At 46.4% G+C, this 25,091-nt stretch overlaps 1 protein-coding gene across 7 annotated transcripts in view; it reads right to left on the reverse strand.

The window, feature by feature from the left end:
- Hnf1b (HNF1 homeobox B) overlaps positions 1-25,091 on the reverse strand; it is a 54,298-nt gene that overhangs the window by 15,767 nt on the left and 13,440 nt on the right. For 5 of the 7 annotated variants that reach the window (XM_034506277.2, XM_034506275.2, XM_076936146.1 and 2 more), the window contains exons 5-6: positions 6,444-6,604; positions 255-390 (exon numbers count right to left, since the gene is read on the reverse strand). In XM_034506277.2, coding sequence (XP_034362168.1) covers positions 255-390; positions 6,444-6,604 — 297 coding nt within the window. The remainder of the gene's footprint in view (positions 1-254; positions 391-6,443; positions 6,605-25,091) is intronic. The other 2 variants (XM_034506278.2, XM_034506276.2) reach the window with 1 other exon arrangement.

Here is a 25,091-nt window from a genome sequence, read left to right on the forward strand (position 1 = left end):
GTCAAATCTACAAGTTTGCTGGGCGCGACTGAGCATGCCTGTGATCCCAACACTGAGGCAAAGGCAGGGAGACGAGACAGCTGCAAGTTCAAGGGCAGCTTGATTGTGATGCCCTGTCTCAGCCACCCTACCCCGTAAAACGTCTAGGGGCAGGAGTTCTCTCAGGGGTCTTTTGTGCTTCTTCACACCACGATGATTCGCTTTTCATTTTTTTCTCCCTGCTCCCAGATTTACTAACCAAGTGTAGAACTTACTCTGTGCAATGGCCATGACTCCAGACAGGGGAGTCATGATGAGGTTTTGAGATTGCTGGGGATTGTGGTGGGAGAGGCTGTGGATATTCGTCAAGGTGCTGACTGGGGGCAGTCCTCCTCCCGACACTGTGATCTGCTGGAGAGAGCAAAGAAGGGCGGTTGAGTAAAGCAGCTTGAGTGGATTAAACCAACAAGGGCCGCTTTCAGGATGCTATGGCCTTCAACTTTCTTCACACAACAACAAAAGTTAAACAGTGGGGCAGACTCTGTTCTAGATGGAGAGCGTCTACAGGCGAGGCCTTGTCCTCATGGCGTTTGTATTTGTCCATTCTTAGAATTGCTGGCCGACTTCAGAAGTTCTGTTCGTGTGTTATATAACAGTCACTTGTTCACTATTCTTGTGTCCTATGTCCTGATCTCTCACCTTTTATATTACTGATGCTAGAGATAGGTGACACTAAAAATCAGATTGAGGAAATGCCCTAGGATCCCCTGTGAGGATAGACTAGGAAGCAGGAAGGCGTCCAGAGCTCTCTGTGAGTCCTGCTCATGCATCAACTCCGTCTCAAGAGTTCTGACATGCCCATTTCCCAGAGGAAAAACTGAGACCAGAGTAGATATGCAACACGCCTGAGATCCTGAAATGGTACACCTGCTATTTGAGTCTTGATCAGTCTGACCTAGGATCCATTTTAAAATCTATTTTTAGAAGAAAGTCTCCAACTAAGGGTTGGAGAAGATAAGGCTTTTCTGTTTTTCCAAATCTTCACCATCTTTTACAACTGTTCTCTACCTCCTCCTTCCTTCCTCTTCCTCCTTCTCCCTCAGTCAAGGAGCTGATGTTGCTAATGGCAGAACAGCTAAACACTGCATTTCACCATTACATCTTAGCGACAGACTCAGAGGTGAGAGGGACCAGTTCTCGCGGATGTGTTTGCGCAGGGCTGTTCTAGTTCATTCTTTCATTTGTCTCTACTAAGACCTTTTCCATCTCTCCAAGCATCAAATCCTACTGGGGACTTGCCCTTGATTTAACAAATGTGTTTATAGGCCCACTGGCAGAAACTTTCTTAACAGTACTAAATAAAAACTCCTGTAAAAATGTGTTGCTTTGATTCTAATATCAGAAATATTTCAAATGTCCTCGTACTAGTTATAATAATATAAAAATCAGTTTTGTATGCACACATTTTCATAATAAAGTATTTTGCTAGTCACAGTTTTGAAATAATTTCTAATTTTTTTCTTTTTCTACTTCTTCCTTTTTTTTTTCCATTTGTTTTTTTTGAAGACAGGGTTTCTCTGTGTAGCTCTGCCTGTCCTGGAACTCACTCTATAGACCAGGCTGACCACAAACACAGTAGATCTGCCTGCCTCTGTCTCCTTAGTGCTGGGATTAAAGGCGTGGGCTACTACCATCCAACTAATTTTTTTTCCTAAGAAAAGACCACCTCTCCTCCTAAGCAGACCCAAGTATTGCTGAGAGAGTCAGGAACCCTGAAGAGGGGTTATGGCATTAGGGTCTGTCATACACTCAGCTCTCTAGAGCTCTTCAGATTCTAGGTCTTACACTTTTACCTGGAAAGATGATAACTTCTACTCTGTCCTTCTGGTCAACCTCACACTTTCCAAGGTTAACTTGGAAAAAAAAAAGAAGAAGGGAGGTGGGATCTTGAATAGGTTTGTTTGTGTTTTTAAAATGAACATAGAGAAATGAGCTAGAGGTCACATGACCAATAAGGAATTTTGACCACATCAAACAAGAGAGAACCAGCCTGTTTGCTGAACTTGTTTTTCAGAATGTCAGAGTCATTAAAAAAAAAAAATCTGTGACCTGCCTTCCGACCAAATCCCTTGGGTAATATGGTCTTTTAGGGAAAGTCAAGGGAGCACAGTTCATTTCTGCAGGACTTCGATTTCATGACGCCACAAAAGTGTGGATAAAAATGATGTATGTGTAGCTTTACTGTTTGTAAGTCACTTTCCCAGAAGTCCTCAGTTCAAAATAACACAAATAAAGCAAGCATTATGACTGTTGTCCCTGTGTTACCTAGTAAGAGAGAAACAGATGAGCTGCATGTCACTTGACAGGAAGCGAGGGAGGCCGAGCTCAAGCCAAGGTTTGCTGGACTTTTCAATCTCATCCACTTACTGTTCTTGGCAACCTTGGTCAAGTGACTTCCCACTTGAAGAAGTAGCCATTACTTCCTGCTTGCTTCCAGGATGGATGGAAGCCAGAGAGTTGCCAAAGATGCCATGATGACCCTTAACACAACAATTCGGAGAGCTTGGATTCTGTAATACCCGTGATACGGTGGTTTCTTTATGTGGTTATAACATGCAATGTGGGTGCTATTAGCCCTATCTTGTGTGTGTGTGGGGGGGGAGAAAGATAGTCTAGAGAGGTTAAGAAATGTCTCTACACTTGATTTTTCAGTAAAAAGAAAGAAAAGAAAAGCCTCAAGTGGTAGCTGAAAGCAGGTGGTCTGCTCATGAGGTCCGACTTTACACTGGCGAAATACTGCAGGAGTAACAAAAAAGTCAGCAGACACAAGTTACAGCCAAAGTAGCTATGCCATTTTGGCACAGGGCGGCAGGGAGGGCTTACTCCCGATCTTTCCACCAACCCTGTCACATGGACATTACTTCTCTCAGTTTGCAGTGCGAAGATGCTGAAGCTAAGCAATTCTTTGACCCTACGCTGGTGAATTTCGGAGCCGAGACTGCACATTTGGGTTCTCTTGCCCATGCTCCTGTTTTATTTATTTATTTTTTAAATGTGTGTGTGTGTGTGATGTGTCTCTGTGTGTTATGGTGTGTGTGTGTGGTGTGTGCATGTGATGTATGGTGTGTGGTATGTATGCATGTATGTGGTATGGTCTATGTGGTTTGTGTGTGTGCTGTGTGTGTGTGTTATGGTGTATGTGTATGTGTGGTATGTGTGTGTGATATGTGTGTTATTGTATGTGTGTGTGTGATGTGTGGTCTGTGGTATGTGGTGTGTATATGTGTGTGTATGTGTGTTTGTGTATATGTATGTGTGGTGTATTCATGTGATGTGTGGTATGCTGTGTGTGGGATGGTATGGTGTGTGTGTGGTGTGTATATGTGTGTGTGTTTGTGTATATGTATGTGTGGCATATTCATCTGATGTGTGGTATGCTGTGTGGGGGATGGTGTGTGTGCGTGGTGTGTATATGTGCGTGTGTGTTTGTGTATATGTATCTGTGGTGTGTTTGTATGATGTGTAGTATGTGTGGTATGAGATGTGTGGTGTGTATGTGTTGTGTGTTCGTGCGATGTGGTGTGTGTGTGTGTATATGTGTGTGTGTGCAAGCATGCGAGTGTCCATGTGTGTATATGAGTTTGTGTGGTCCTAACCTTCTACCTTGTTTAAGCAGGGTTTCCTGTTGTTTGCCGTTCTAAGGCCAGGCTAGCTGGATGAGCCGGCCTACAAGGACTCCCTTGGCCTTTCATCTCCCTACCGCCCTACTGTGTCCAGTTTTATGTGGCTTCTAGGGACCCACACTCAGGTTCTGATGCTCATGCAGCAAGCCTGTCTCCCCAGCCCCACCATGTCCTTTTTAAACCATATTCCACTCTTATGTTGCTGGACCATGATCTGGGATGCACTTGTTATACATTAACAGGGAACAGACTCTTGACTTTGGGCACCCGGCAATAATGACATAATATATGAACCAGGGTGTTGGAGACAAGCGAAAAGCTGGTCCCTGCAAACAAACTTCCAGATGTTTGCTAACACTGAGGTGTGCTGTCTTGGTCAATCATCAATCTAGCACATGGCCTAGCAAGGGTAATACTGAGAAAAGCCTAAGAGGGTGTCTGCAGGCTGCGTGTGGGACAGCCTGGACGTGCACGATGTGGCCTTCTGTACCTCAGAAGGAAGATCAAGAGAGCACAAAGAGAGACACCAGGGGCCTTTAAGAAGTAAGAGCTAGACTTGGAATTATATTGTATTTTACTTTTTTGGTGCTTGGGGCCTATTCATCTAGGCAAAGCACCTCTACCACTGAGCTACATCCCTAATTTAGAAACTGGGAGTTTATTATTTATTTTATTCTGTGTGTATTAATGTTTTGCCTGTATGTATGTATGTCTGTGCATCACATATGTGCCCATGGAGATGGCATTAAATCCCATAGGACTGGGGTTCCATATAGCTGTGAGCCACCATGTGGGTTCTGAGAATTGAACTCTGGCTCTCTGAAAGAATAAGAAGTTGTCCTAACCACTGAACTACCTCCGGACCCATCTAGGAGTTTTTAGTCCACTGAGAAGTAAAGGCCTCTTTTCCAGGGTAGCCTGAATAATGTTTCAACTCTAACTTTTTTTGTGTTTTGACTGTCAAGAAATCATAAAGACGTGGGGCTGGAAAGATAGCTCAGGGATTACGGAGCATTGGTTACCTTTCTAGAGGACCTGGGTTAAATTCCCAACACTTGCATTGCAGTTCACAACGCTCTGTAACTTCAGGCCCAGGGCATCCAACACACATGGTGTACAGACACACATGCAGGCAGAACATTCACTCACATAAAATAAAAATAGTGGTTAAAAAGCATTATAGAAAAAACAAAAGAAACTATAAAGGCAGCGTGCACACGTTGCTGTCAGGGAAGAAGGGGCTCTCGGGGTTGGGGAGAACACGAAGGGCTGAAAAAACGCTTCCTACTTGATTGCCCCATCTGGTTTGTTTACAAAGACTCCCACGAGGGAGGCCAGTTGAGGTCTCCCGAAACTGGAGTTGTCCAGACCAGGGCTCCCCTCAAGACCTACATGTTGTTTTTCTTCTAAGGAACTGGGGACTTGGTCACCTGTGACTCACTTCTCCTGTGTTGCCTACACAGCTCACACGTCAAGGTCTAAAATGGCAAATGTTCCCTGCCACTTTCCAGCCCCCACCAGCCACGGTCACAGGCGAGGGTCAGACACCTTGCGGGAATGTGTGCAGCTCCACCTTCGGCTTGGAAGTCAGAAACCCTCAACTCCTCCCTCCCATGAAACAGAGCATGACCCAGAGAATAAAGTTTTCCATTTCCTACCCTCACGGTTGGTGTCGTAACACTCCTGTTGTCTCAAAAGCCCTCTCCCGTGCCCTTGTGGTGGCAAAGCCATGAACTGGCGAGTGGGGTCTAGGATGGGGTGGGAGGGGATAAAGGGAGGTTCAGAGAGCCTGGGGGTGACAGGAATCAAAATGTCCTATATACATGTATGAAGCTGTCAAAGGACAAATTCGATAAAAGTTAGATGTGGGGTATGTGTGTTTGACTCAGAACTTTGAACACTCAGATGAGTCTTATGGGGCAGGATAAGGGTTCATCTGGTTGTGGGGCTGTGGTTAGAGGCACAGAAAACTTTGGTAAAAATGCCATTGACACTGAAGGGACAGCACCACCATTCATGAAATAGTCACCGCGCTGAGTGCTCTCATATATGCTATCACACTTCCCCAACAACCCTATCGAGGCTACCCCCGTAACAACCCTATCGAGGCTACCCCCGTAACAACCCTATCGAGGCTACCCCCGGCTTATAAATGAGGAAAGGGGACAGACCGAAGTCGTAATTTGCCGAAGGCTGTACCACTCTGAGGTGCCAGAGCTGAGAGTTGAGAGTCGGTAACTGAGCCATTGAAGTCACTGTTTCTTATTCCAGCTACCACCCCATCTGCCATTATGTCCTCCTTCCCAGTTCAGGAGTCCCATCTCCCGCCATCCTCTACATCCTGACACTGTCCTCATCAGGACCAGAGGAGTTAGGAAAGGAGTTGGGGGCTTGTTTCAGAGTGAGGTGCTTTCTGGGTTAAAAAAAAAAAAATCTGGTTTTCGAGGCCTTGGACGGGAAGGATGAATGAAGATTTTATCAACACAAATGTCATTGGCAGCCCCAAAACAAACAGTGTCCCACCCGGCTTGCTCCTTTATGAGGCATTCAATCAATAAAATGAGAGCAGGGCTCTGTCAGATTTATTGGCTGGGTTCAAACTGAACACCTCTTCTACCCGCCAAAGGCTGGGTCACCAGCCTACCTTTTGGTTCCTGCTCTGGACAGCCCCCATTTTCCCCGGTGGGGCTACAATGGTTCATTGTTTGAGGCAGGCCTTGTGAGAAGTTGTGTTTGTCTTGCCTCTTATCTTATCAGCTCCAGTGGCCCAGGAGTACTCACCATTTTACTGTCAGGTGAGAGGAGACTGTGGCCTGGGTCCAGGCTGGCCGGAGAGACTTGCTGTAACACCGACTGGCTGGTCACCATGGCACTGTTACCATGGTGACTGATTGTCGAAGAGGAAGTGACCTCATTGTTTCCCGGCTGGTTGTAGCGCACTCCTGCAAAACAACATGAACCCAATAGGAAAATTAGTGTCGCCAGGGCCCCTGGACACTGACTCAGTGCTTCCTGTTTTCAATGGTGGGTGACAAGAAAACAGCATAGTTTTCTCCTCCGTGTCCACTCACAAGAATGATCAGCCATCTTCCCTGGGGTGAGGGTGGCATGGCCTCTACTTTAATTGTAGAATATAAGATTATATACGAATATCATATACAAATATAATGTTTCACCTTTTGGGAGCTTTAGCCTGTACTAGCTGAGGCACCTCTCTAGCCTGGTGTAAGACACTTTGGTCCATTTTGGTTTGTTCTTTGTTGTATTGCCAGGCCCTTGATAGTCACTCAGTCAACTCCTACTGAAGGATGGAGGGATGGAAACGATGGATGGGCAGACGGAAAGCAGGAGAAAGAGTTGAACCTTCTGAAGGCATGGGTCTCTCTGAAGGCAGAGGCAGACCAACCCACAAGGGTGAGGCAGATTTCCAATCAGGATAAGGAAGAATTTTCTAGCAAGAAGGGGCAAAGGACAGACTTTGGGATTTATAAACAAACAGGTTCAAATCCTGCCTTGGCTCTGTACCTCTGTCTCCTCCCATGAAACAGAGAGAGTACGGTCTCTCTCCAGGGTATTCAAGGACCAGAGGCAACACTGAGGGCGAAGATACTTGGCAGTGTGAGCTGACAGTAGAATAGACCTCAACACATGGATATGAAGATTCTCTAAGTCTAGGACTCCTGAGGTCAGATTCTCAGCACAGATGGAATGTTCTGGTAGAGAGCAATTTCTAGAGGCTCCTGCTCTGGCAGACTGATTGCTGCATTTGCCCAGAAAGCAATTTGGCAGGAGGCCTGGCTGCTGCTCTGCTGTTCTTTCCTTTGGAAGCATCTGGACTTCACTCTGATTTCACCTGCATGTTTTGACTCCCTGACCAGCTATTTACCTTCCCAAGATACCCTGCTCCCGAGAGAGCGGCGATAACACTGGGAGTCAGGTGTGTGCTCACCTCCCAGCCTGTCCCCACCATCGATTCGGTCTCAAGTCAAACAGTCTCTGGACTTAGCCTATTTAATTTGGCTAAGGAAAAGAGCCAGCTCTCTGATGATCAAATATGGGTCACAGGGAGGCTTCTCCCCTACCACAGGCTACACGATTATTTATTTTAAAATAATTAACTAAGGATAGCCATGGGAAACAAAAGCCTTCACAAGGTGGTATGGTAAGAGTCCAGAGCCTCCCATTAGAGGCTAGGCAGTAGAACCCACTTGTGTCCTAGCATTTGTACCAAGCACAGATGGGTCTCTGAACTTCCCCTTTATGATTTCTGGCTGGGAGCTGGAGGATCCCTGTTTCGATCACAGCTTTGCCATCTATCTATCTACTGGGTGAGTTCCAGCTTCCTTATCTAGAAGCTGGAGGATGGTGTGCTGTGGCCAGGGGACTGCCATCAGTGCAGTGTGCAGGGAACTAGGCAGAAGGCGTGTCAGTTCTAGGACCACTTGCATCCTCCCTCTCTGATTCTCCTCTCATAGATGTAATAGGCACCGGAGTGGTCTTCTAGGAGTAGGGATGGACAGATCTTATGAGATTGTCTGGAGGCCACATACCAGGAAGAGATGCTCTTATTAGAAAAAACAGAGGCCAAGTCTTCGTACACTTCACGAATTCAGAAGTGCACTTGAAATGGTAAGGAGCGAGGAAAACAGAATGTGTTGGCTCTAGAGCTAGGTAATCAGATATTAAATTCTGGCTTCACCATGTCATAGCCATGTATGCTTGGGGAAGTTACTACCCTCCTTTGGGCTTTGGTTTCCTCATTACTAACAATGTCCACCCCTTAGGTCACAATGAATTAGTGGATGTGCAAGTACTCTGGGTATGTACTATACGATAGACAGATAAGAGTTGCTCCACGTGTCTTCCCCTCTACTCTCAGACTATCTTCATTTGGAAACTTCATTAAGAAGTGGGTACTCTTTCTTTCTTCAATCACCATTCCTAGCTCTGGTCATGGAGATAGGTGACAAGGCCTCTGGGTTAACCTCGATTTACTGAAGATAGCAGGTTAACTGTCACAAAAGACCTATGGAAGAAACGGCTTTGGCAGATCTTGGCCATAAACCCTCCATTCACTATTTGGCTCAAGTCATTATTTGGTCGTGTTCCTATCACGGACCCCATGAGCCACAGAAAGACATCCAAGTTCAATCTAGAGACCTCCCCTAGGTGCTGGATGCTGTTGTTCTCTGGGCATCACGGACCTTGAGTTATTACTGAATTTCCAGCAACTTATGAAACAGACAGAGTGATTTCCACTCAGCAAGACTAGCTAGAAGTATCAAAAGAACATAGGAAATACATGGTCCCAAGAGACAGCAACCCTGGCGTTGCCTTCATATGCTAGTACCATCTCTAGATTACTCTTCACCAAGCTGTACCCTGGGATTTCTGTGTGTATGTGTACCATCCCATAATTATCTTTTTTTTTTCTCTGAGGTCTCTCACTAGCCTGGAGCACATCAAATATGCTAAGGTAGCTAGCCAGCAAGCCTCAGGAATCTGCCTCTACTTCCCTAGCACTGGGATTATAAAACTTGGTCACTGTGCCCAGATTTTGCACGGGGTCAGGGGAGGAAATTGGGGATCACACTCAGGTCCTCAGTCTTCCAAGGCAAGTACCTCACAGACCATTCTCTCTCTATCCTCTCTGCTCAGAAGCTTCTGATGGCCCCTTGCTGCTTTCTGAAGGATCCCAAATACCTGTGGCTGACAGAATAAGAGCCTTACATCTGCATTCTGCCTTATTTAAAATGTATCATCCCTCACCACAGTCCATGTGGTCACCTCAGATCAGATGGCTCTGCCATTGCCTCTGTGCCTTGCCTATGAGGTTCCTTGTTCCCTCTATATTGACAGTTCTTTTCCCTATGTAGAGTGAAAAATTATAAAGGCCATTTTATGAAATATGTGTAAATTTTTCGCCTTAGACCTTGGGCAGAAAAGCACCTGCCAGCAGGTTTGGGCCCATCTAATTAGTTACAGAGGAGGGGGAGTTACAAGACAAAGGCCTGTTAAGAACATCCCAGAAACTGGCTGGCCAAGGGAGGAACTACACCCTGCCCCATGGTACGGCATACTAGTGTTCAAAAAAAGTAAAACAACCAATCCTGTGCACCCTCGCGAAAGTTCGCTTTTTCCCTACCCCGCCCATATATAAGCGCTAGACCCCTGAGTCACGAGGTCAGTCCCTCTATCCCCTATGTGAGATATGGGGATATGGGCTGGCCCAGAGCTCTGATATAATAAACCACCTCATGTGCTTTACAGCAAGACGGTCTCTCGTGTGTCCTTTGGGTGCGTGCTATCCTGTGACTTAAGTGGACCTCCTTTCTGGGGAGTCCCGGACCTTTCACCTACAGTATCTCTGGGAACATGTTCTTTATTCACCCTGTTACTTAATGGTCCCATCCTCTAGGCTTTGAAGACTCTAGAGCAGTGGTTCTCACCCTTCCTAATGATGCAACCCTTTAATGCAGTTCTTCATGTTGCGGTAATCCCACAACAACAAAATTATTTTTGTTGCTACTTCATAAAGGTACTGTATTGCTACTGTTATGAATCAGAATATAAATATCTGATATGAAGGATATCTGATATTCAACCCCTGTGAAAAGGTCATTGGACCCCCAAAGGGATCGTGACCCACAGGTTGAGAACTGGAGCTCTAGAGCCTTGCCATCAGGAGTCTCCTTGTTCTCTAATGTGTTTACTTTTCTCTTCCTCTCAAAGGAAGAGATGCCTTAGTTATTGTTGCTAACAGAGCACCTGGCATTGTGCCTATTTACAGACTGAAGGAAGAAGACCACAGCCGCTTTGATCAGGGATCAAGCAGAAAGAGAAAGTATGGTCAGTTCTATATTGAAAGTGTGAATCTGTTCCGGGCCTGTTACTAGGGAATCGCCGGGAAGCCTCGCGGATCTCACAGCTGAGAGGCACTGGATGAATTTAGAGACTTGCACAAAGCTGAATAGGACCATGCAGAATATAATAAGCGGTCCTGTACATGCACAGACGCTGCCTGAACATCAGCTAGCCGCCTAGATTACTCAAGGACTATAATCCACATCCTTGCTCATGAGGAATCATAATTCCTCTGACTGCAGACAATCCTCTGTCCTCCATGTCACAATAATGACCTGTGACCTCCTGACACCTACTTCCTTAGGCAAACTTCAGGACCATTTCAGGCCCAGCTGCCATGTTTATTGTTGGACAGCATTTATGCTTTTAACCGTGTAGCAGCTGTAGACTCTGCTAATGCTTTGATGGAAAGTTTACTTTATAATGTGTCACCAGTGGTGCAATTTTCCCCAACAGCCCTGTGACTGTTCTTATGCAACTTAGGCGTCTCTCTCTCTCTCTCTCTCTCTCTCTCTCTCTCTCTCTTTCTCTCTCTCTTCCTCTCTCTCTTTCTCTCTCTCTGTGTGTATGTGTGGTGTGTGTTCAGATGCATGTGTTGGTTTATATTAGGGGGTGTGGAGGTGTGTGTGTGTGTGTTTAGATGCATGTGTTGGTTAATACAAGACCAGCTGTTACTCCTGTGTTCAAAGACAACCATGATCACTTTACAGGAGGATTCCAAAGAAGGCCTGCTCAGGTGTCACAGGTCTGTTTCAGGAGCTTCCACCAATAGCTCATAGACCTAACTATGTAACCCACCTTTCTAAGACGCTTAAAAACAAGCAAAGACTTTAATTCTGGAAACTAGCAAAGCATCAGTCCCTAGACATTTAAAACTCTGTTGGTCTGTCTGTTGGTCTGTCTGTCTGTCTGTCTGTCTGTCTGTCTTCCCTTTCAGTCCATTATGATTTTGGATCAGTCAACTGTTTAGGCTTCCTCTAGTGATACGTGCTAGATTAATAAAATAATGTTAAAAGAAGCACTGGCTTTCCTGGGAGACAAAATGCTAAAACTGCTAGGTGAACAGTAAAGCAATGCCAACCAGGAAATTGTGTCTGGAATTCCTTTTGTATATGGAGAGAAAGGGGAGTGGGGACTCTTGGGTAATATGGGCTCGGCTTGTCCCTTACATAGCCTTTGGCAACTGAAGCCTGGGCGGGGGTGGGGGGGTGGGGGGGTGGGGGTCTCTTGACCAGGATCTGTAAGGTAAACCCAGGACCTGGTGGGATGCTTTCACCTCTGACACTTCATTTTGAAGCCAGTTCCTATTTGTGATAATGAAGGAATGTTCCTTCAGTTAGTGGACCTATGCCAGCTCGAGTGAGCGCCCCAGCCACCGGCAGAGTAAACATTACTCAACTGGCCAGGGCTCTGTCACACACATTCTTCCTCTGTGTTCCTAACCTCATGCAGAGCACAGCCCAAACCCATTGGGTCTGAGAACTAGATATCTGAACTGGGGTAGGAGGGAGCATGAGGAGACAGTTCTTCCAAAATGAAGCCATTGTGCCCATTAATCATGGTCAGACAGAACTGTCCTAGGAAGCCCCAACCTTGTACTGTGAAGCGGAGGGTGGGGGCATTAAACTAGTTTTGGTGGCCAAGCCATGTGTCCTCATAACCCCCCACCTCCCTCACCTAAATACCAGTCACTTTTATTGAGGATGGAGGCAGAGAGACTGCAGTCTGGTGAATTCCTCAGCTACTCATTTATCATGGAAAGAATGCAAACAATTCCATGGCTTGGAATCAGGGACTCGAGAAACCAAGGCTTCCAAATGAATTAGCACAGCTGCCTCAGTTTCTCCATGGGAAGCACAGGACTTTTGCTATCTTGCATACCGTTTCTCCCTAAGGATAAAGACACATGTTTGCATGGGGTTTAGGAGATCAAAAACCTGAAAGCCTAGGAAGGGAAAAAAAAAAAAAAAAAAAAAAAAAAAAAAAAAAAAACCAAAACCTGATGTAAATTGAAAGCAATTTAAACACTAGGTGGGCCTCAGTTCTGAATCCTGAAGACCTCAGGTGGGAGTCTCATTCATGGCGGGAGACACACAGACAGGCCTGGGAGGACTGCAAACACTCTTGATTCAAGGGGTAAAGCATTGAATGACACTTCAGGAAGGCCCACAAACTGGTTTTCTTATAGAAATCAAAGTCAACTCAAGCAGCAGAGAAAGAAAGAAAGAAAGAAAAGCTAGCAGTTGAGAAGAGGTGCAAGCATGCATGGTGCCTTCAGATATAACCTCCAGGCAAGGAGGGAAGTGGGACAGACACCCATTGCCTTCCTTCCACAGGGGTTGGTCTTAGTACTATGTCCTCAGGTCCTTGCCAGAGAGCTGGTTTCTGCAAGCGAACATCAGGTGGTTTGTAAGATCACCTCAGCCTGAAGCCCAAGGCCACAGCCGAAAGAGTCTACCTGGCATTGGAGAACTCTGGCAGGCCTCATCCAGATGAACACCTACACTGGTTTCTCAGTGGCCACAGGCCCATGTGACACACTGGACAGCGGAAGTTCTGAGGTGATTTAAAATACCTCTTGCGGGGGCGGGGGGGCCACCCAGCAAGTCTTGACATTCTAAAGCTGATCCCCTTTCTTCTCTACAATCTCCCAATAGACTCCCGATGTGGTAAGCCACATTATCATGACCCACAGAGAGTTTGAAACAATTTTTATAAGGTTTCACCCTTGTTTCTTGGCTGCATCTATCATGATAATATACCTATCCTGAGGCAAACTATAGTTCCACTCAGCAACTTCTTTTTAAAGATTTACTTATTTTATGTATATGAGTGTTCTGTTTTCATGCACACCAAAGGAGGGCATCAGATCCCATTATGGATGGCTGTGAGCCACCATGTGGTTGCTGGGAGTTGGACTCAGGACCTCTGGAAGAGCATTCAGTGCTCTTAACCACTGAGCCATCTCTCCAGTCCCCTCCTCAGCAACTTCTATATGGAGTGTGGACTACATATAGGATTTGCAGAAAGAATGGCTTGACTGAGGGTTCTATGAGAAGCAACTGTGGGAGATCTAGATCTAGCTATCACTCACATATGTATCTCCTAAGTCTCCTGCTTCTTTCTGTAGTAAGGAGAGATACAACTTTTTAAGGACAAAGGAGGAAATGGAAGAGGAAATTAAAACAGAATCAAAATGGAAGAAACATTACTGACAGGTTTGAGAAATTTCATATCTGGGGGCATCAGGCAAGGGCATGGAGGGGTGTGGGGGCTGCTTTCTGCACCTGAAATCTCATCCTGTGCTGAAATTGTGTGTGTGTGTGTGTGTGTGTGTGTGTGTGTGTGTGCATGCTTGCGCACATATACACACATGTTTCATTCTCTAGTCTTGCTGCTCAAGCGTAACATCTGTTCCAGGGCTCTTTAAGAGCAAGTGCTTTCATTAATATAAACTGACTGTTTCCTAAGTGAGGCTTAAAAGTGACAGCATATAGCCCACGGCATCTTATTTCTTAGCAAGGAAGACTCAGTGCCCCTGTAGATGTATAAGTGAGATGCCTAAGTTTATACTTAGCAAGTTAGAAGCCAGTTTATGGTGCACTGGGTTGATTTTTGAGGTAAAGGATCTGTTAGTGGGCATTCACTGTGGCAACATAAATAATCTAAACATGTTTCTTTCTTTTTCTTTTTCTTTTTTTTTAAAGAAACTAAGATAAAAACCTAACAAGGGTTAATACTGGACATGTCAGTCCAGTGCCCGTGGGGGCAGACAGTGTCTTGCTGCAGTCTGCCTTCTGGGGTCTTGTCTTTTCTAAGAGGTTGCCTTTGCAGCCAGGGGTAATATGGCTGCAACAAAGGCTCCCAGGCTTGGCTGACAAGGAGAATGGTGATATTCCTAGTGGGCTGGGCAATGTGAGGAAGGCTATAAAGCCATCAGAAGACCGAGCTGCTGGATGTCCGTCCACACAAAGTAAAGACCTATAAACAGACATCTGTATTGTGACTGAAGGGCTAATAAAGTTGCCTTAGAAAAGAGAGGGTCTTCCACTGTGACCTATTCATAAGCCATTCCCCTACTGGGAGGGGATGCCCAGGGACAAGATCTTTTGAGGCCTGACAAGTATTAGAGCTGCTTCCCTATGGGGCCTGGTCAAACCCCAGCCTCTTCGTCACTATCACTGGGACAGCTCCATCAGCATCATCACCATCATCATCACTGTCATCATCAGCATCATCATGACAAATCACCACTGATCACCCAGCAGGCTTATGAGTAGATGCTCACTCCAGGGAGCACCAGGTATCAGACACTGAGCCTTTGGCAGGCTGATGAATACGTGCTTCTAGTCTGCTAGGAGTACCAGGTGAGTGTTTGGGGAGCACCATCAGAGATGCTCAGAGTCCGGCAGATTTTCTTCTGTCTCTTGGCAGCTCAGGCATACAGAGAGTCTAGCTCTCAGGCACTCAGTGGAAACCCAGAATGATGCAGTCTTCTTGTCCCAGAAGTATTGACTAGTAAGAGATTATAAAAGTATCTAAAGTAAAGGACCATGATACTAACTAGTACAACTAAACTAGGTGAATGGTCTAAATCCATAGAAACCAAGCTAGGAGAACATTAGGGAGAAAGCCAGACTGTGCTCTTGGAAAGGTTTCTGGGAGCATTTAATGTTGTCACTAGTTTAGCAACCTGAGATAAGAGATGGCACAAAAGAACGCTGTTTCCAGAAAAGGGAAGCTAGGCTTCAAATCATATTTGCCGATGGCATAGAAAAATGAATGTTATGCTCAGTTTAACCAAAAACTGGGATAACAAACCTACAATGCAGAACACTTAGGCCTTAAGCTTTTTGGTCAGGAGCCGCTCCATAACCAGATACATTCATTCCACAATGAAGGAGAGTGGCTACTGCGGTGCCAGGCCTAACAGGAGAGACCATGAAGAATCCCGCAGGGGCTTGGATACAGCTCAACTCAGGGTTCTATCACTCTGAATGCATGCACAGTGAGCCAGGTGTCTGAAGGCCCTGCTTCACTATGGAAACAAGGCAGACCAGTTTTTGTTTTGTTTTGCTTTGTTTTTCTTTGACAGGAAGGGATGCAAGCCCTGGAGTAGAATTCTAGATAACAAAGAAGATAGGCTTCACATCTCTGCTCCCATCTGTAAAATACCTAGAGATCAATGAAGCACTTGCTTCTCGATCGCTATGCAAACTGCAGGTGTTGTTTGGAGAGTTTCTGTCTTTGCTGCACAAGTACGAATTCGGGCTTCATGGCCATCACAGTCCAACAGGTGCCGAGCAAGAAGAGGCACTCTGTCACAGACAAGGTTCCACTGCACGGGCATACAGACTGCCACTCAAAAGTCCCGGAAGTGTTAACCTCTGGCAGTTATAGGTGTCTTGTTTATACCCAGTATAAATCTGTTTATTGTGACTGGCCCCACCCAATCTGCCAGTGTTGTAAAGCCCTAATGGTCCCTAATAAAGGTGGAAGGCTTCTAACAGCACAAGAGTTCCTGAAACAGGGATGGAGTGAGGGAGAGAAAAAAAAGAGAGGGAGGGAGACAGATGATGAGCTTAACAATAAAGTGCCACAGTGGCAAACCTCTCTCTGTACTTCCAGCGGCAGAGTCTGGAGCCTCAAGACTGGAAGCAACACGAAGTCTCCAAGTAACGAAAGGTCAGAATCCTCAATTAGTTTAATGATTTGTACAATGCTACCTCTGGGGTTCAGGGCTCCCCAACTCTAGCTGCCTTTCCTTTTCCAGCTGAGTAGAGAAGCACTAGACCATTGTCAACATTTCAGAATGCTCTCCTGCTGTCTAGCTGAGTGTCAGGTAACTCCTGGCTGTGCATCCAAGTGTCTTGGGACACGCGTTGCAATGTTCTACATCCACACAACAACAATTTTGATCCTATAGGTGTGTGTGTGGCGCTACCCTGTCCATTTTTAACAAGCTCCCCAGATGACTCTGATGTGCTCTAGGAAAGAGATTGGAGAACCCCAGATTTTGTTTTGCCAGTGCTTCAGTTTCATGGTTCTGGTTGTCTCAAGTGATGACCAAAGTTCATGGAAACTGCAAAGCCACACCCTTATGAAGAACTCAAGGAGACTCAGAGCCCTTCCCTGGGGAGCTCAGGAGCTCAACAGGGGCAGTGAATCTTCCTTGCCAAGCAATAAGATGACTTGGAGAATATGTTATCACTTTAAAGCCTGTGACAACCCTATGCATGCACGAGGACCCCCTGCTGAGCCGGTGACACGCTGCCAGGCAGTGACAGAACCTCAGTTCCAATGAGCTATGTTTTGAGTGCCACGCCTCACTTCCAGGTACATCTATCTCACTGTGGTCTTAAGTGAAGAGAAGGGCTATCTGAAAGCAGCAAATCTCACCCCCCACATTACATAGAATCTTCTTAGAAAAGCCATTACGTTCCCAAGCCCATCTCCAAGATGTGCCTCCAACATCCGGAGTATACCACCCAAAAAAACTTTGATGTCCTCAGAGTTCTAGAAGGGTAAAGTCTTCCCCAATGAGGCTGAAGCTAGTCTGTGGTGGCCAAAGCTATCCACTGTGCTACTGTTGAGGCTGCTGAGTCAGAGCACAGGGTAAGTAAGCTAAGCAAGCAGGTGCTAAAGGGGGGTGAAGTGGCTTCTCAGGAAACTTCGAGGCTTCCTGTGCTCACCACAGGCTGGAGTCCACCCTCCTATTTTTGTGCACACTCTGCCTGAAGTTGGAGTCAGCTCCCTTTCTCAGAACAAATGGCAGAATCTCAGATGCACCTTCCATCAGGAAAGCATCCAACCTCCCTCTAATTGGGCAGCTTCCACAGCCCAGTTATATACAAGCAATACAGATAAGTGAGGTACTCACACCTACTTTTATTAAAGGAGAAAACTACGCTGCTAGGTACAGGACACTTTGGTCACCTGCTGCTCCTGACCTCCTGATGTATGGTCCTGAACCCTAATCCCAACATCACTCCATGCATCCCACAGCTGCTTCTCACTGTACTAAATGCCCACGACACTGAATACACATTATGGGTGTCACTGAACAGTCCTAGGGAAGATGAGAAACTGCCTCGTATCCACTGTGTGACAAGAAGCCAGCCTGAGTCTACTGCAGACACCAAGATGAGCATCCAGTTGGAAATATGAAAAAAACGCCAACAGAGACAGGGAACGAAGGGGTCCCCTCAACATATAACAAATAACACAAATAATATCAACAAACAAACAATCTTCCAAATAACACACAATACCAAATAACAATAGACATCATTTCTGAGAGCCTGCCATGTCTGAGTGTTTTCCCTTTATACACAGGCATCACACCACTTCCTCCTCGAGCTTTTGTGCAAGTGGGTGTGCCCATTGTACACTGAGAAACTGAGGCTCAGACTGCAGAAGCTTGCCTAGGGTCACAGAGAAATAAGTGACTAAGGTGAGGCTGGAACTGAGGTCTTCTCTATGACCCGTGGTTCTGTTGGACACTCATTGGATTTAGCAAAACTTTATAAAGACATGTTAAGCAGGATTGCCAGTCAGGGGAAGGTTGGGAGACTGGGGAGATTAGTTACTAATGGAGTTGCCCAAGATGTTCCTTACTGGTAGTGAGGCCCCTGAGCCAACACCAAAATACAGAAACTCAGGCCCCTCGACCCCTAACCAGAATATGCATTTTGACACATACCCAGGCAATGGACATGCACTTTAACACAGAAAAGCTTTGGAGTTAGTTTTCAACTCATGATGGCCCATTGTGCTCCCCTGGAAAGTTTTAGTAGCTACTGATACCTGGCCTAACTCCCTAGAGAGACTAACATAATAGGGCTGGGCTAGGCTGTTTTTTGAGAGTTTTACTGGCCCAAGCAGCCTGTTTTCATATGATGTGTGAATCAAGAATTATATAGATGTATGTATGTGTGTATGTGTATAGGTACATTATATACATGGATATATACTTATGTTATTAATTACATGTGTAAATTTGAGAACCTGCCCACAGAGTGCCCACCAGAAGTGTGGATGCCCCTAGAGCTGGGGTTGCAGGTGGTCATGAGCTGCCTGAGTGCTGGGGACTGAACACATGTCCTCTTGAAGGGCAGACCTCACTCTTAACCACGGAGCCATCGCTTTAGCCCTGGTTTTTATATTTTTAATTTTATATGGTTGAAAAAACATCCAAAGGAAGATATGTCATGATACATGAAAATGACATGAATTCAAATTTTAGATGCCATAAATAAGACCATGTTGGGAGACAGCCACACACTCATGTGTGCATAGTATATGGCTGCTTTGTGCTACAGGGGCAGGCTTAAAGGCCTGTGACTAAGACCGGATAGGTTGAAAAGCCTGAACTATTCCCTTTTTGGCTCCTTAGTGAAAAGTTTACCTGACTCTGTTCTATAGTACCTGTGAATAGCCCAGGATGATAATTAGGACTGAATGCGTTTTTTGACTTTATTGTGAAAATATGTTATATTATATTAGTATATAATAGAAATATTATATATAAAATGTACACATATGTTAATATGTATGCATATTATATGTGCAGATATACACACATACCTGCACATACGTGTGCATACACACACATACACACAGGCACACACACAGATACACTTGCATACATATACATACATGCACACATATGTGTGCGCACACACACAAACATACTTAAGCATGCACACACATACACAGACACACAGGCACACACACAACCACACACACAGATACACACTCACATACATACACACACAAAGATATACATACTTACATACACATACATACATGCACACACACAGGCACGTGCGTGAGAGCGTGTGTGTGAATACACACACACACACACACACACACACACAGACATTTCCCTCCTTGCTTCCACATTTGTGTTTTTACTTCCTGTTGAAAAGTGGGTGGAGGATAGGGGGAGCTCTTGTGTGTCTATTAAGCAGGTGGCTTCAAAGGCCCTTTGCCCAGACCTCTGTCTCTCTCTGCCCCTCTAGTGCTTCATTCTCTCCAAGTTCCTGTTACTTCCTATCAAACATTCTACAAACAGATTCCAAGAGCACTTCTCCCATAAGCTGCTGGTTGGATTCGTGCTTCCTGGCAGCTTCCTGAAGGGACCGGTGGTAGCAAGGAGCCCTCAGATCCTCTAAGGATCCTTCAGAGGGATTAGGCATAGCCAGTGGGTTGCCTCAGGTGATAGGTGTTATCAGCTGGGGGTCCCTTTGTGCTGTTGCCTAAGCCCACCAGCCCTGCCCAGTGTCTTTGTATGCAGACCAGGGCTGGCCCCCTAGGGGGCTGGCAGCAGAATACCTTGAAGACTGGACCTCTTAATCTCATTAATATCCTGATTGTCCTCCCCAATCTAGTGGGGTGGTACTCACAAGATAAAATGACCTCCAAATTCAGGAGATAAAATGACAGTTAGATTAAGTCCCCTAAGAAGCAGAACACTGGAGCCTAGTCCACCTCTGAACCACTAGAACAAGCCAGGATTCCAGGCAATTTTGTCTCTCCTCTAAGGGACAATAGGACTGACTCATTTACTCTGGGAACCCTTGCTGCTGAGATGAATATTTTTTACAACTGCCCTCATAAACCCCTCCTCTTGTCTGCTGCACAGGGAGGGGGTGGAGCTCCCAGAGGTGAGCTGAGGTGCCTACCCTGTCTCACAGGCCCCATTAAGTTGTTAAAGCTTTTAAGTGCCCCAGACAGGGCCCAATGCAAGGGCAGTTCAAATCCCCACACAGATAGGGATGGGCTTGAGAAAGAGAGGCCTTCATTTCTTTCCACAGAATTCACCTTGCTCAGGGCAGCAGCTGGGGAAGAAACAGTGAACTGGCTAGGTTCTGAGTCTTCTCCCTACCTCAGCTCTGTTATTCAGATGGGAGCAGCAGTATAGAAGGGGAGAGCTGTCTGTCTGTCTGTCTGTCTGTCTGTCTGTCTCTGTCTCTGCCTCTCTCTGTGTTCCCTTTGCTGTCTGTCTGTCTGTCGCTGTCTCTGTCTGTCTGTCTCTGTCTCTGCCTCTCTCTGTGTCTCCTCTGTCTGTCCATCCGTCCGTCCATCTGTCTCTCTGTTTCTGTCTCTCTGTCTCTGTCTCTGCCTCTCTCTGTCTGTCTCTGTCTCTGCCTCTCTCTGTCTCTGCCTCTCTCTCTCTCTCTCTCTCTCTCTAGATTAGTTCTCAAGCTTAAACGCTGTCAGCGTCTGCATAGAACAAATAAAGACAGATGGGCAGTGTATTACAGGTCAAAACCTGTCCCACTGCTGACTAGCTCTATGAACTTGGGTAAATCACTCACATTCTAAACATCTTAACTTCCCCTAGTTGACAAATGGGGGTATCAATACTGACAGCACCCACCCTCCTAGGTCTTGGGAAGGGTTAAATGAGACAAAGCACAGAGATGGTCAGTCCAGGGCCTGCTGAATCAACACAGAACATCCTAACTTCTCATCTTCAGACTGTGTCTTGCTTCTGGGTATGTTTGAGGTCTCCTTGGGCACAATATATATTTCCTGCAATGGAGAAGTACATCTATACAGGCTATTTGTACCCAGGCCAGGAATGAATCTGCTTTGTCTAAGTCACGGGGTTAGACTCCTGCAGGAAATCTTCCTGCCACCAAGGATGCAGGGCAACAGAGGCTAAGGAAGAAGTAGGAGGCAGGATTCTGTGTATTCAAGTTCTGACGCATGTCAAGGAAGCCAGATCTGCCAGGCTGGGAAAGGGAGGGAAAAGGTTCAAAGGCAGTGGAAAGCAGCAGCCACAGAAACAATATGTCCTTTTAGGCTGTGGCCCAGAGGTCTAAAAGTTATCCTGGGGAGGTGTCTTCTCCCTTCTGTGACTCACTGACTTTGCTGAAGAACGAGTCCCCATTTCCTTATGAAAAGATCATTTCAGAGTGAGGACGTGTGTGGGGGAGAGCAAAGGCTGATGGGAACCTCATGTCCCTCCCTGCCTCCGTGGGGAGGTAGCCAGGTGACTTCGACTGGATCAAGGTGTACAAAGAGCAAGGACACCCAGATTAGGCTGTAGATAGCAGCCTTGGGCCAAGGCTAGCCCAGCTCCCATCCCCAGCTTCCTCCTCCTCTGAGGCAATCAATACAAGCACCAGTCTCCAACCTGCTCCTTTTTTTTGCCACAGCCCTGCCCTCTGACCTTCTGGGGGCCTTTTCCTTGATTCAGCTCCAGAATGGAGGTAAAGGCCATCACTCCGGGCCTACTCAATGGCCCCAGAATGGGTTGTCACGGGGCCCTATAACCAGGGACAGCTCCTGCTGGCCAGAGCTGGAGTAGGGAGGGCAACAGATAAAGGCCTTCCAGTCTGAAGATAAATGGCCGCCTGCAGCCCTGCTACAGTAACTTTAGGCCCCCAAGAAGAAGAGACAAAGGGTGCCCCTGTGACACACACTGGAAAGATGAAGGCCCATCAGCAGCAGCCAGGCTGGTTCAAAGCCCCAGCTTAATTGTCAATTAAGCATGCATAAGGGGGGGACAAAGCCATGACAACCCTTGGCTGCATGCTGGTGTGTGATTGTAAAGGCAGAGAGGGGCAAGGCTGAAAACAGCTGATTCTGCTGAGTGTGTTTGTAGGCTACCTTGTAACCAACTAGCCGCTGACAGAGGCAAAGTGCTTCTCCTGCCATCCCTATTGTGTGGGACATTCCAGGACCAGGGTCACATTGTGGTCATCATGGGCAAGTGGGGCACATGCAGTAAGCATGGCTGGGAAGGAGGGGGCTTGCATAGGAAAAGGAGGCACCACTCTCCAGGAAGAGGGCTCTGGGGAAAAAAAAAAAAGTCTTCTCTTTGCTGCTGCCAGACCTCCTGGCTCAGGTGCTGGGGTCTGGAGAAGGGACAGTGTAGAGCAGGGGGCTTAGACCTTGGGGTTGTGTCCCTCCCCAGCTCAGCCTTAGAGATTGCCAGTGTTAGGGGAAGGGGACTATCTCAGAGGGTAAAAGGGTCCTATACAAGCATAAGGACCAACATTCAGAGCTCCACATCCATGTAAATGCTGAGTGGGCAAAGGGTTTGTCTGTGATTCTGGCATATTGGGAGATGCATGGCTACAGGGGTCCTCAGAGTTAAGATAGCTACCCAGAGTAATTGAATCAGTGAGCTATGGGTTCAAGTAAGAGACCCTGCCTTAATAAGTAAGGTAAAGAACCATCAAGAAAGATGCTGGGCATCAACCTGCTACTTCTCTCTTAGCTTCCTTTGTATTGCATCTTTAGTGGCTTGCAGAAATATCTAATCCTGTGGCTTAGATATCACACACACACATACACACGTAGCTACATACACACACATATATACACACACCAATACACATATATGTATTTGGAGAGCAAGAGAGACTAAAGAAGACATAGATAGATAGATAGATAGATAGATAGATAGATAGATAGATAGATGATGGATAGATGGATAGATAGGCAGACAGACAGATAGCCAGTGCTGACGCTGAATGTTAGTTCCAAGTTTCAGGTTCCAAGTCAGTTATGTTTTTGGCATGGGACTGGGGAGGCCCCATTACAGGGAGGCTCTGTAGCCCAAAGCCTTTCTTGAGCATGTCTGTCCACCTAGCCCTGGGGACAATCCTAAGAGCCATCTTGGAAACTTGAGAAGGGCATCTGGGGTTCTAATTCCAGCACTGCAAAGCACAGTGTTCTCTTCTCTGTCAGTCCCAGGATGAGAACACATCTCACTGCCTGTTAGGATTAATGTCAAAGCATGTGTAATTAAAGAGAAAACAGCTTTTGTCTTGTTTTGTTTTTGTGCCTGTCCTCGCTCCCATCCATCCTCTTCAATACAGAGAGGATGGAAGGGATCTCACTGGGTTTGCTGGGAAAGGTGGCATTTACAGTGTCCACACCTTTAATCCTTGCATGTATCCAGCATCCATCTGACACACAAGGAACTCGGAACTTACGTGAATTAGTCACACTCATCACCTGTCTACTTAGAATGGAGGTTCAAAATTACACCCAGAGAATCCAGTCCCTGGGCATGAGTCCCTTGGTGGGCTTTGAGTGAAAAGGGAGCTCTAAAAAGCCACTGAAAATATCCGGTGTCCCATAAGAATCCTTCAGAGACAACTATAGGACCTTCCTCTCCCTAGAAAAGCCCATGATTCGCCCACAGATGACCTTAATCCCCAGCTGGTTCTGGAGGCTCCCTATAGAATATAAATCCTGAGGATGCAGGGCAATGTGTCCCGGCATTTTCCTTCTCATTCTTTACACGCTGGCTAGGCACACACTCCGTCACTGAGCTGCATCCCAGTTTACATCGCCAGGACTTGGTTAGCATTTAATGTATATTTGTGTGGCAAGAACCAGCAGCCCTGATGTCTAACCACCATCATGTGAGTTTCAACAAATTATCTCTTTCTGGGCCTCAGTTTCTTTCTTCGAAGGGCTTCTGGGTTCTATTCTCCTTTTTTTTCCCCCCTTCAATTGTATAAAGATCCCGAGTTTCAGAGCAGCACAGAGATTCCATTTTCAATGGACCATACTCTTCTCAGACTGTCTCTGGCCCTCATCTCTGCCTCTGCTGTTTCTAATACCTGGCCCTGCTGCCTTAGTTCTCTGGCTCTCCAGCCAGGGCACAGAGAGCCTAAACTAGCGACCCTGCAGTGACCTCGGCACAACCCCAGCTTGTCAGAAAGCCTCTGGCCCTTTGTTTGGCTCTCTGGCTCCCTGACTTTGGTGTGGAGATCACAAGTCCCAGCACAATGCCCATTGTCTTCTCAACAATGCTCCTTGCCCCAGCCACGCCCCCATAGCTTCCAGATTCAGCTCCATGGATCACCGTGGTGGGCAAATTCTCTAGTCCTGCTCAGTACCAGCCACAGGCTGTCCACCACCTACCTACCTGCCAAACCTTGCTTTGTATTGCTGTAAGGGGGTTCAGTGACTTTTCAGTCAGGCCAACACTTTCTTGCCTCACTATCTCCAGCTTCTTTTTGCCTTTTATAAATAAGTCAACTTTCTTCTGGGGTGTCTGAGCCCTTCCTTACTCTCAGAGCAGAACTCAGAGAAACCCCAGCCTGGTCCTAAGCTTTGTGCTGGTCAATTTCAGGTCTCAACGATCATATCGCCTATGGGAGGCAGGCACAGAACACATGTCTGCATATTGACCATCTGCTGGCTCAGACCCTGTCCCAATGACTTGAATGGCCCAACATATGGATCATCTTGCAGCTCTTGGGCCTTTCCCACCAAAACGGTAACTTGCAGGGGAGGGGAGAAAGGGACCTTGGAGGACTAGATTACAGCAATGGCTGGCTTTCCTTTCTCAAGCTTTCTCCCAGATCGGAAAGGTGTGTTGTGTTTGGGACACATGGGTACCAAACAACTATAGTTACCAAAAACCTCATTTCTAGTTAAGTCAGCTTTCTTAGGAGAATTAAGACCTAGGAGAAGACATGGCTGGCACAGTGCTTAGCACATAGGGGTCCTTTTTTATATGAGTATATAAGCGTCTATCTTGACATATTCAAACCCCGTAGCAGAGACATTCTGATCCAGGTCAACATG

The sequence above is a fragment of the Arvicanthis niloticus genome, chromosome 6 (assembly GCF_011762505.2).
Source record: "Arvicanthis niloticus isolate mArvNil1 chromosome 6, mArvNil1.pat.X, whole genome shotgun sequence".
Classification (NCBI taxonomy): Eukaryota; Metazoa; Chordata; class Mammalia; order Rodentia; family Muridae; genus Arvicanthis; species Arvicanthis niloticus.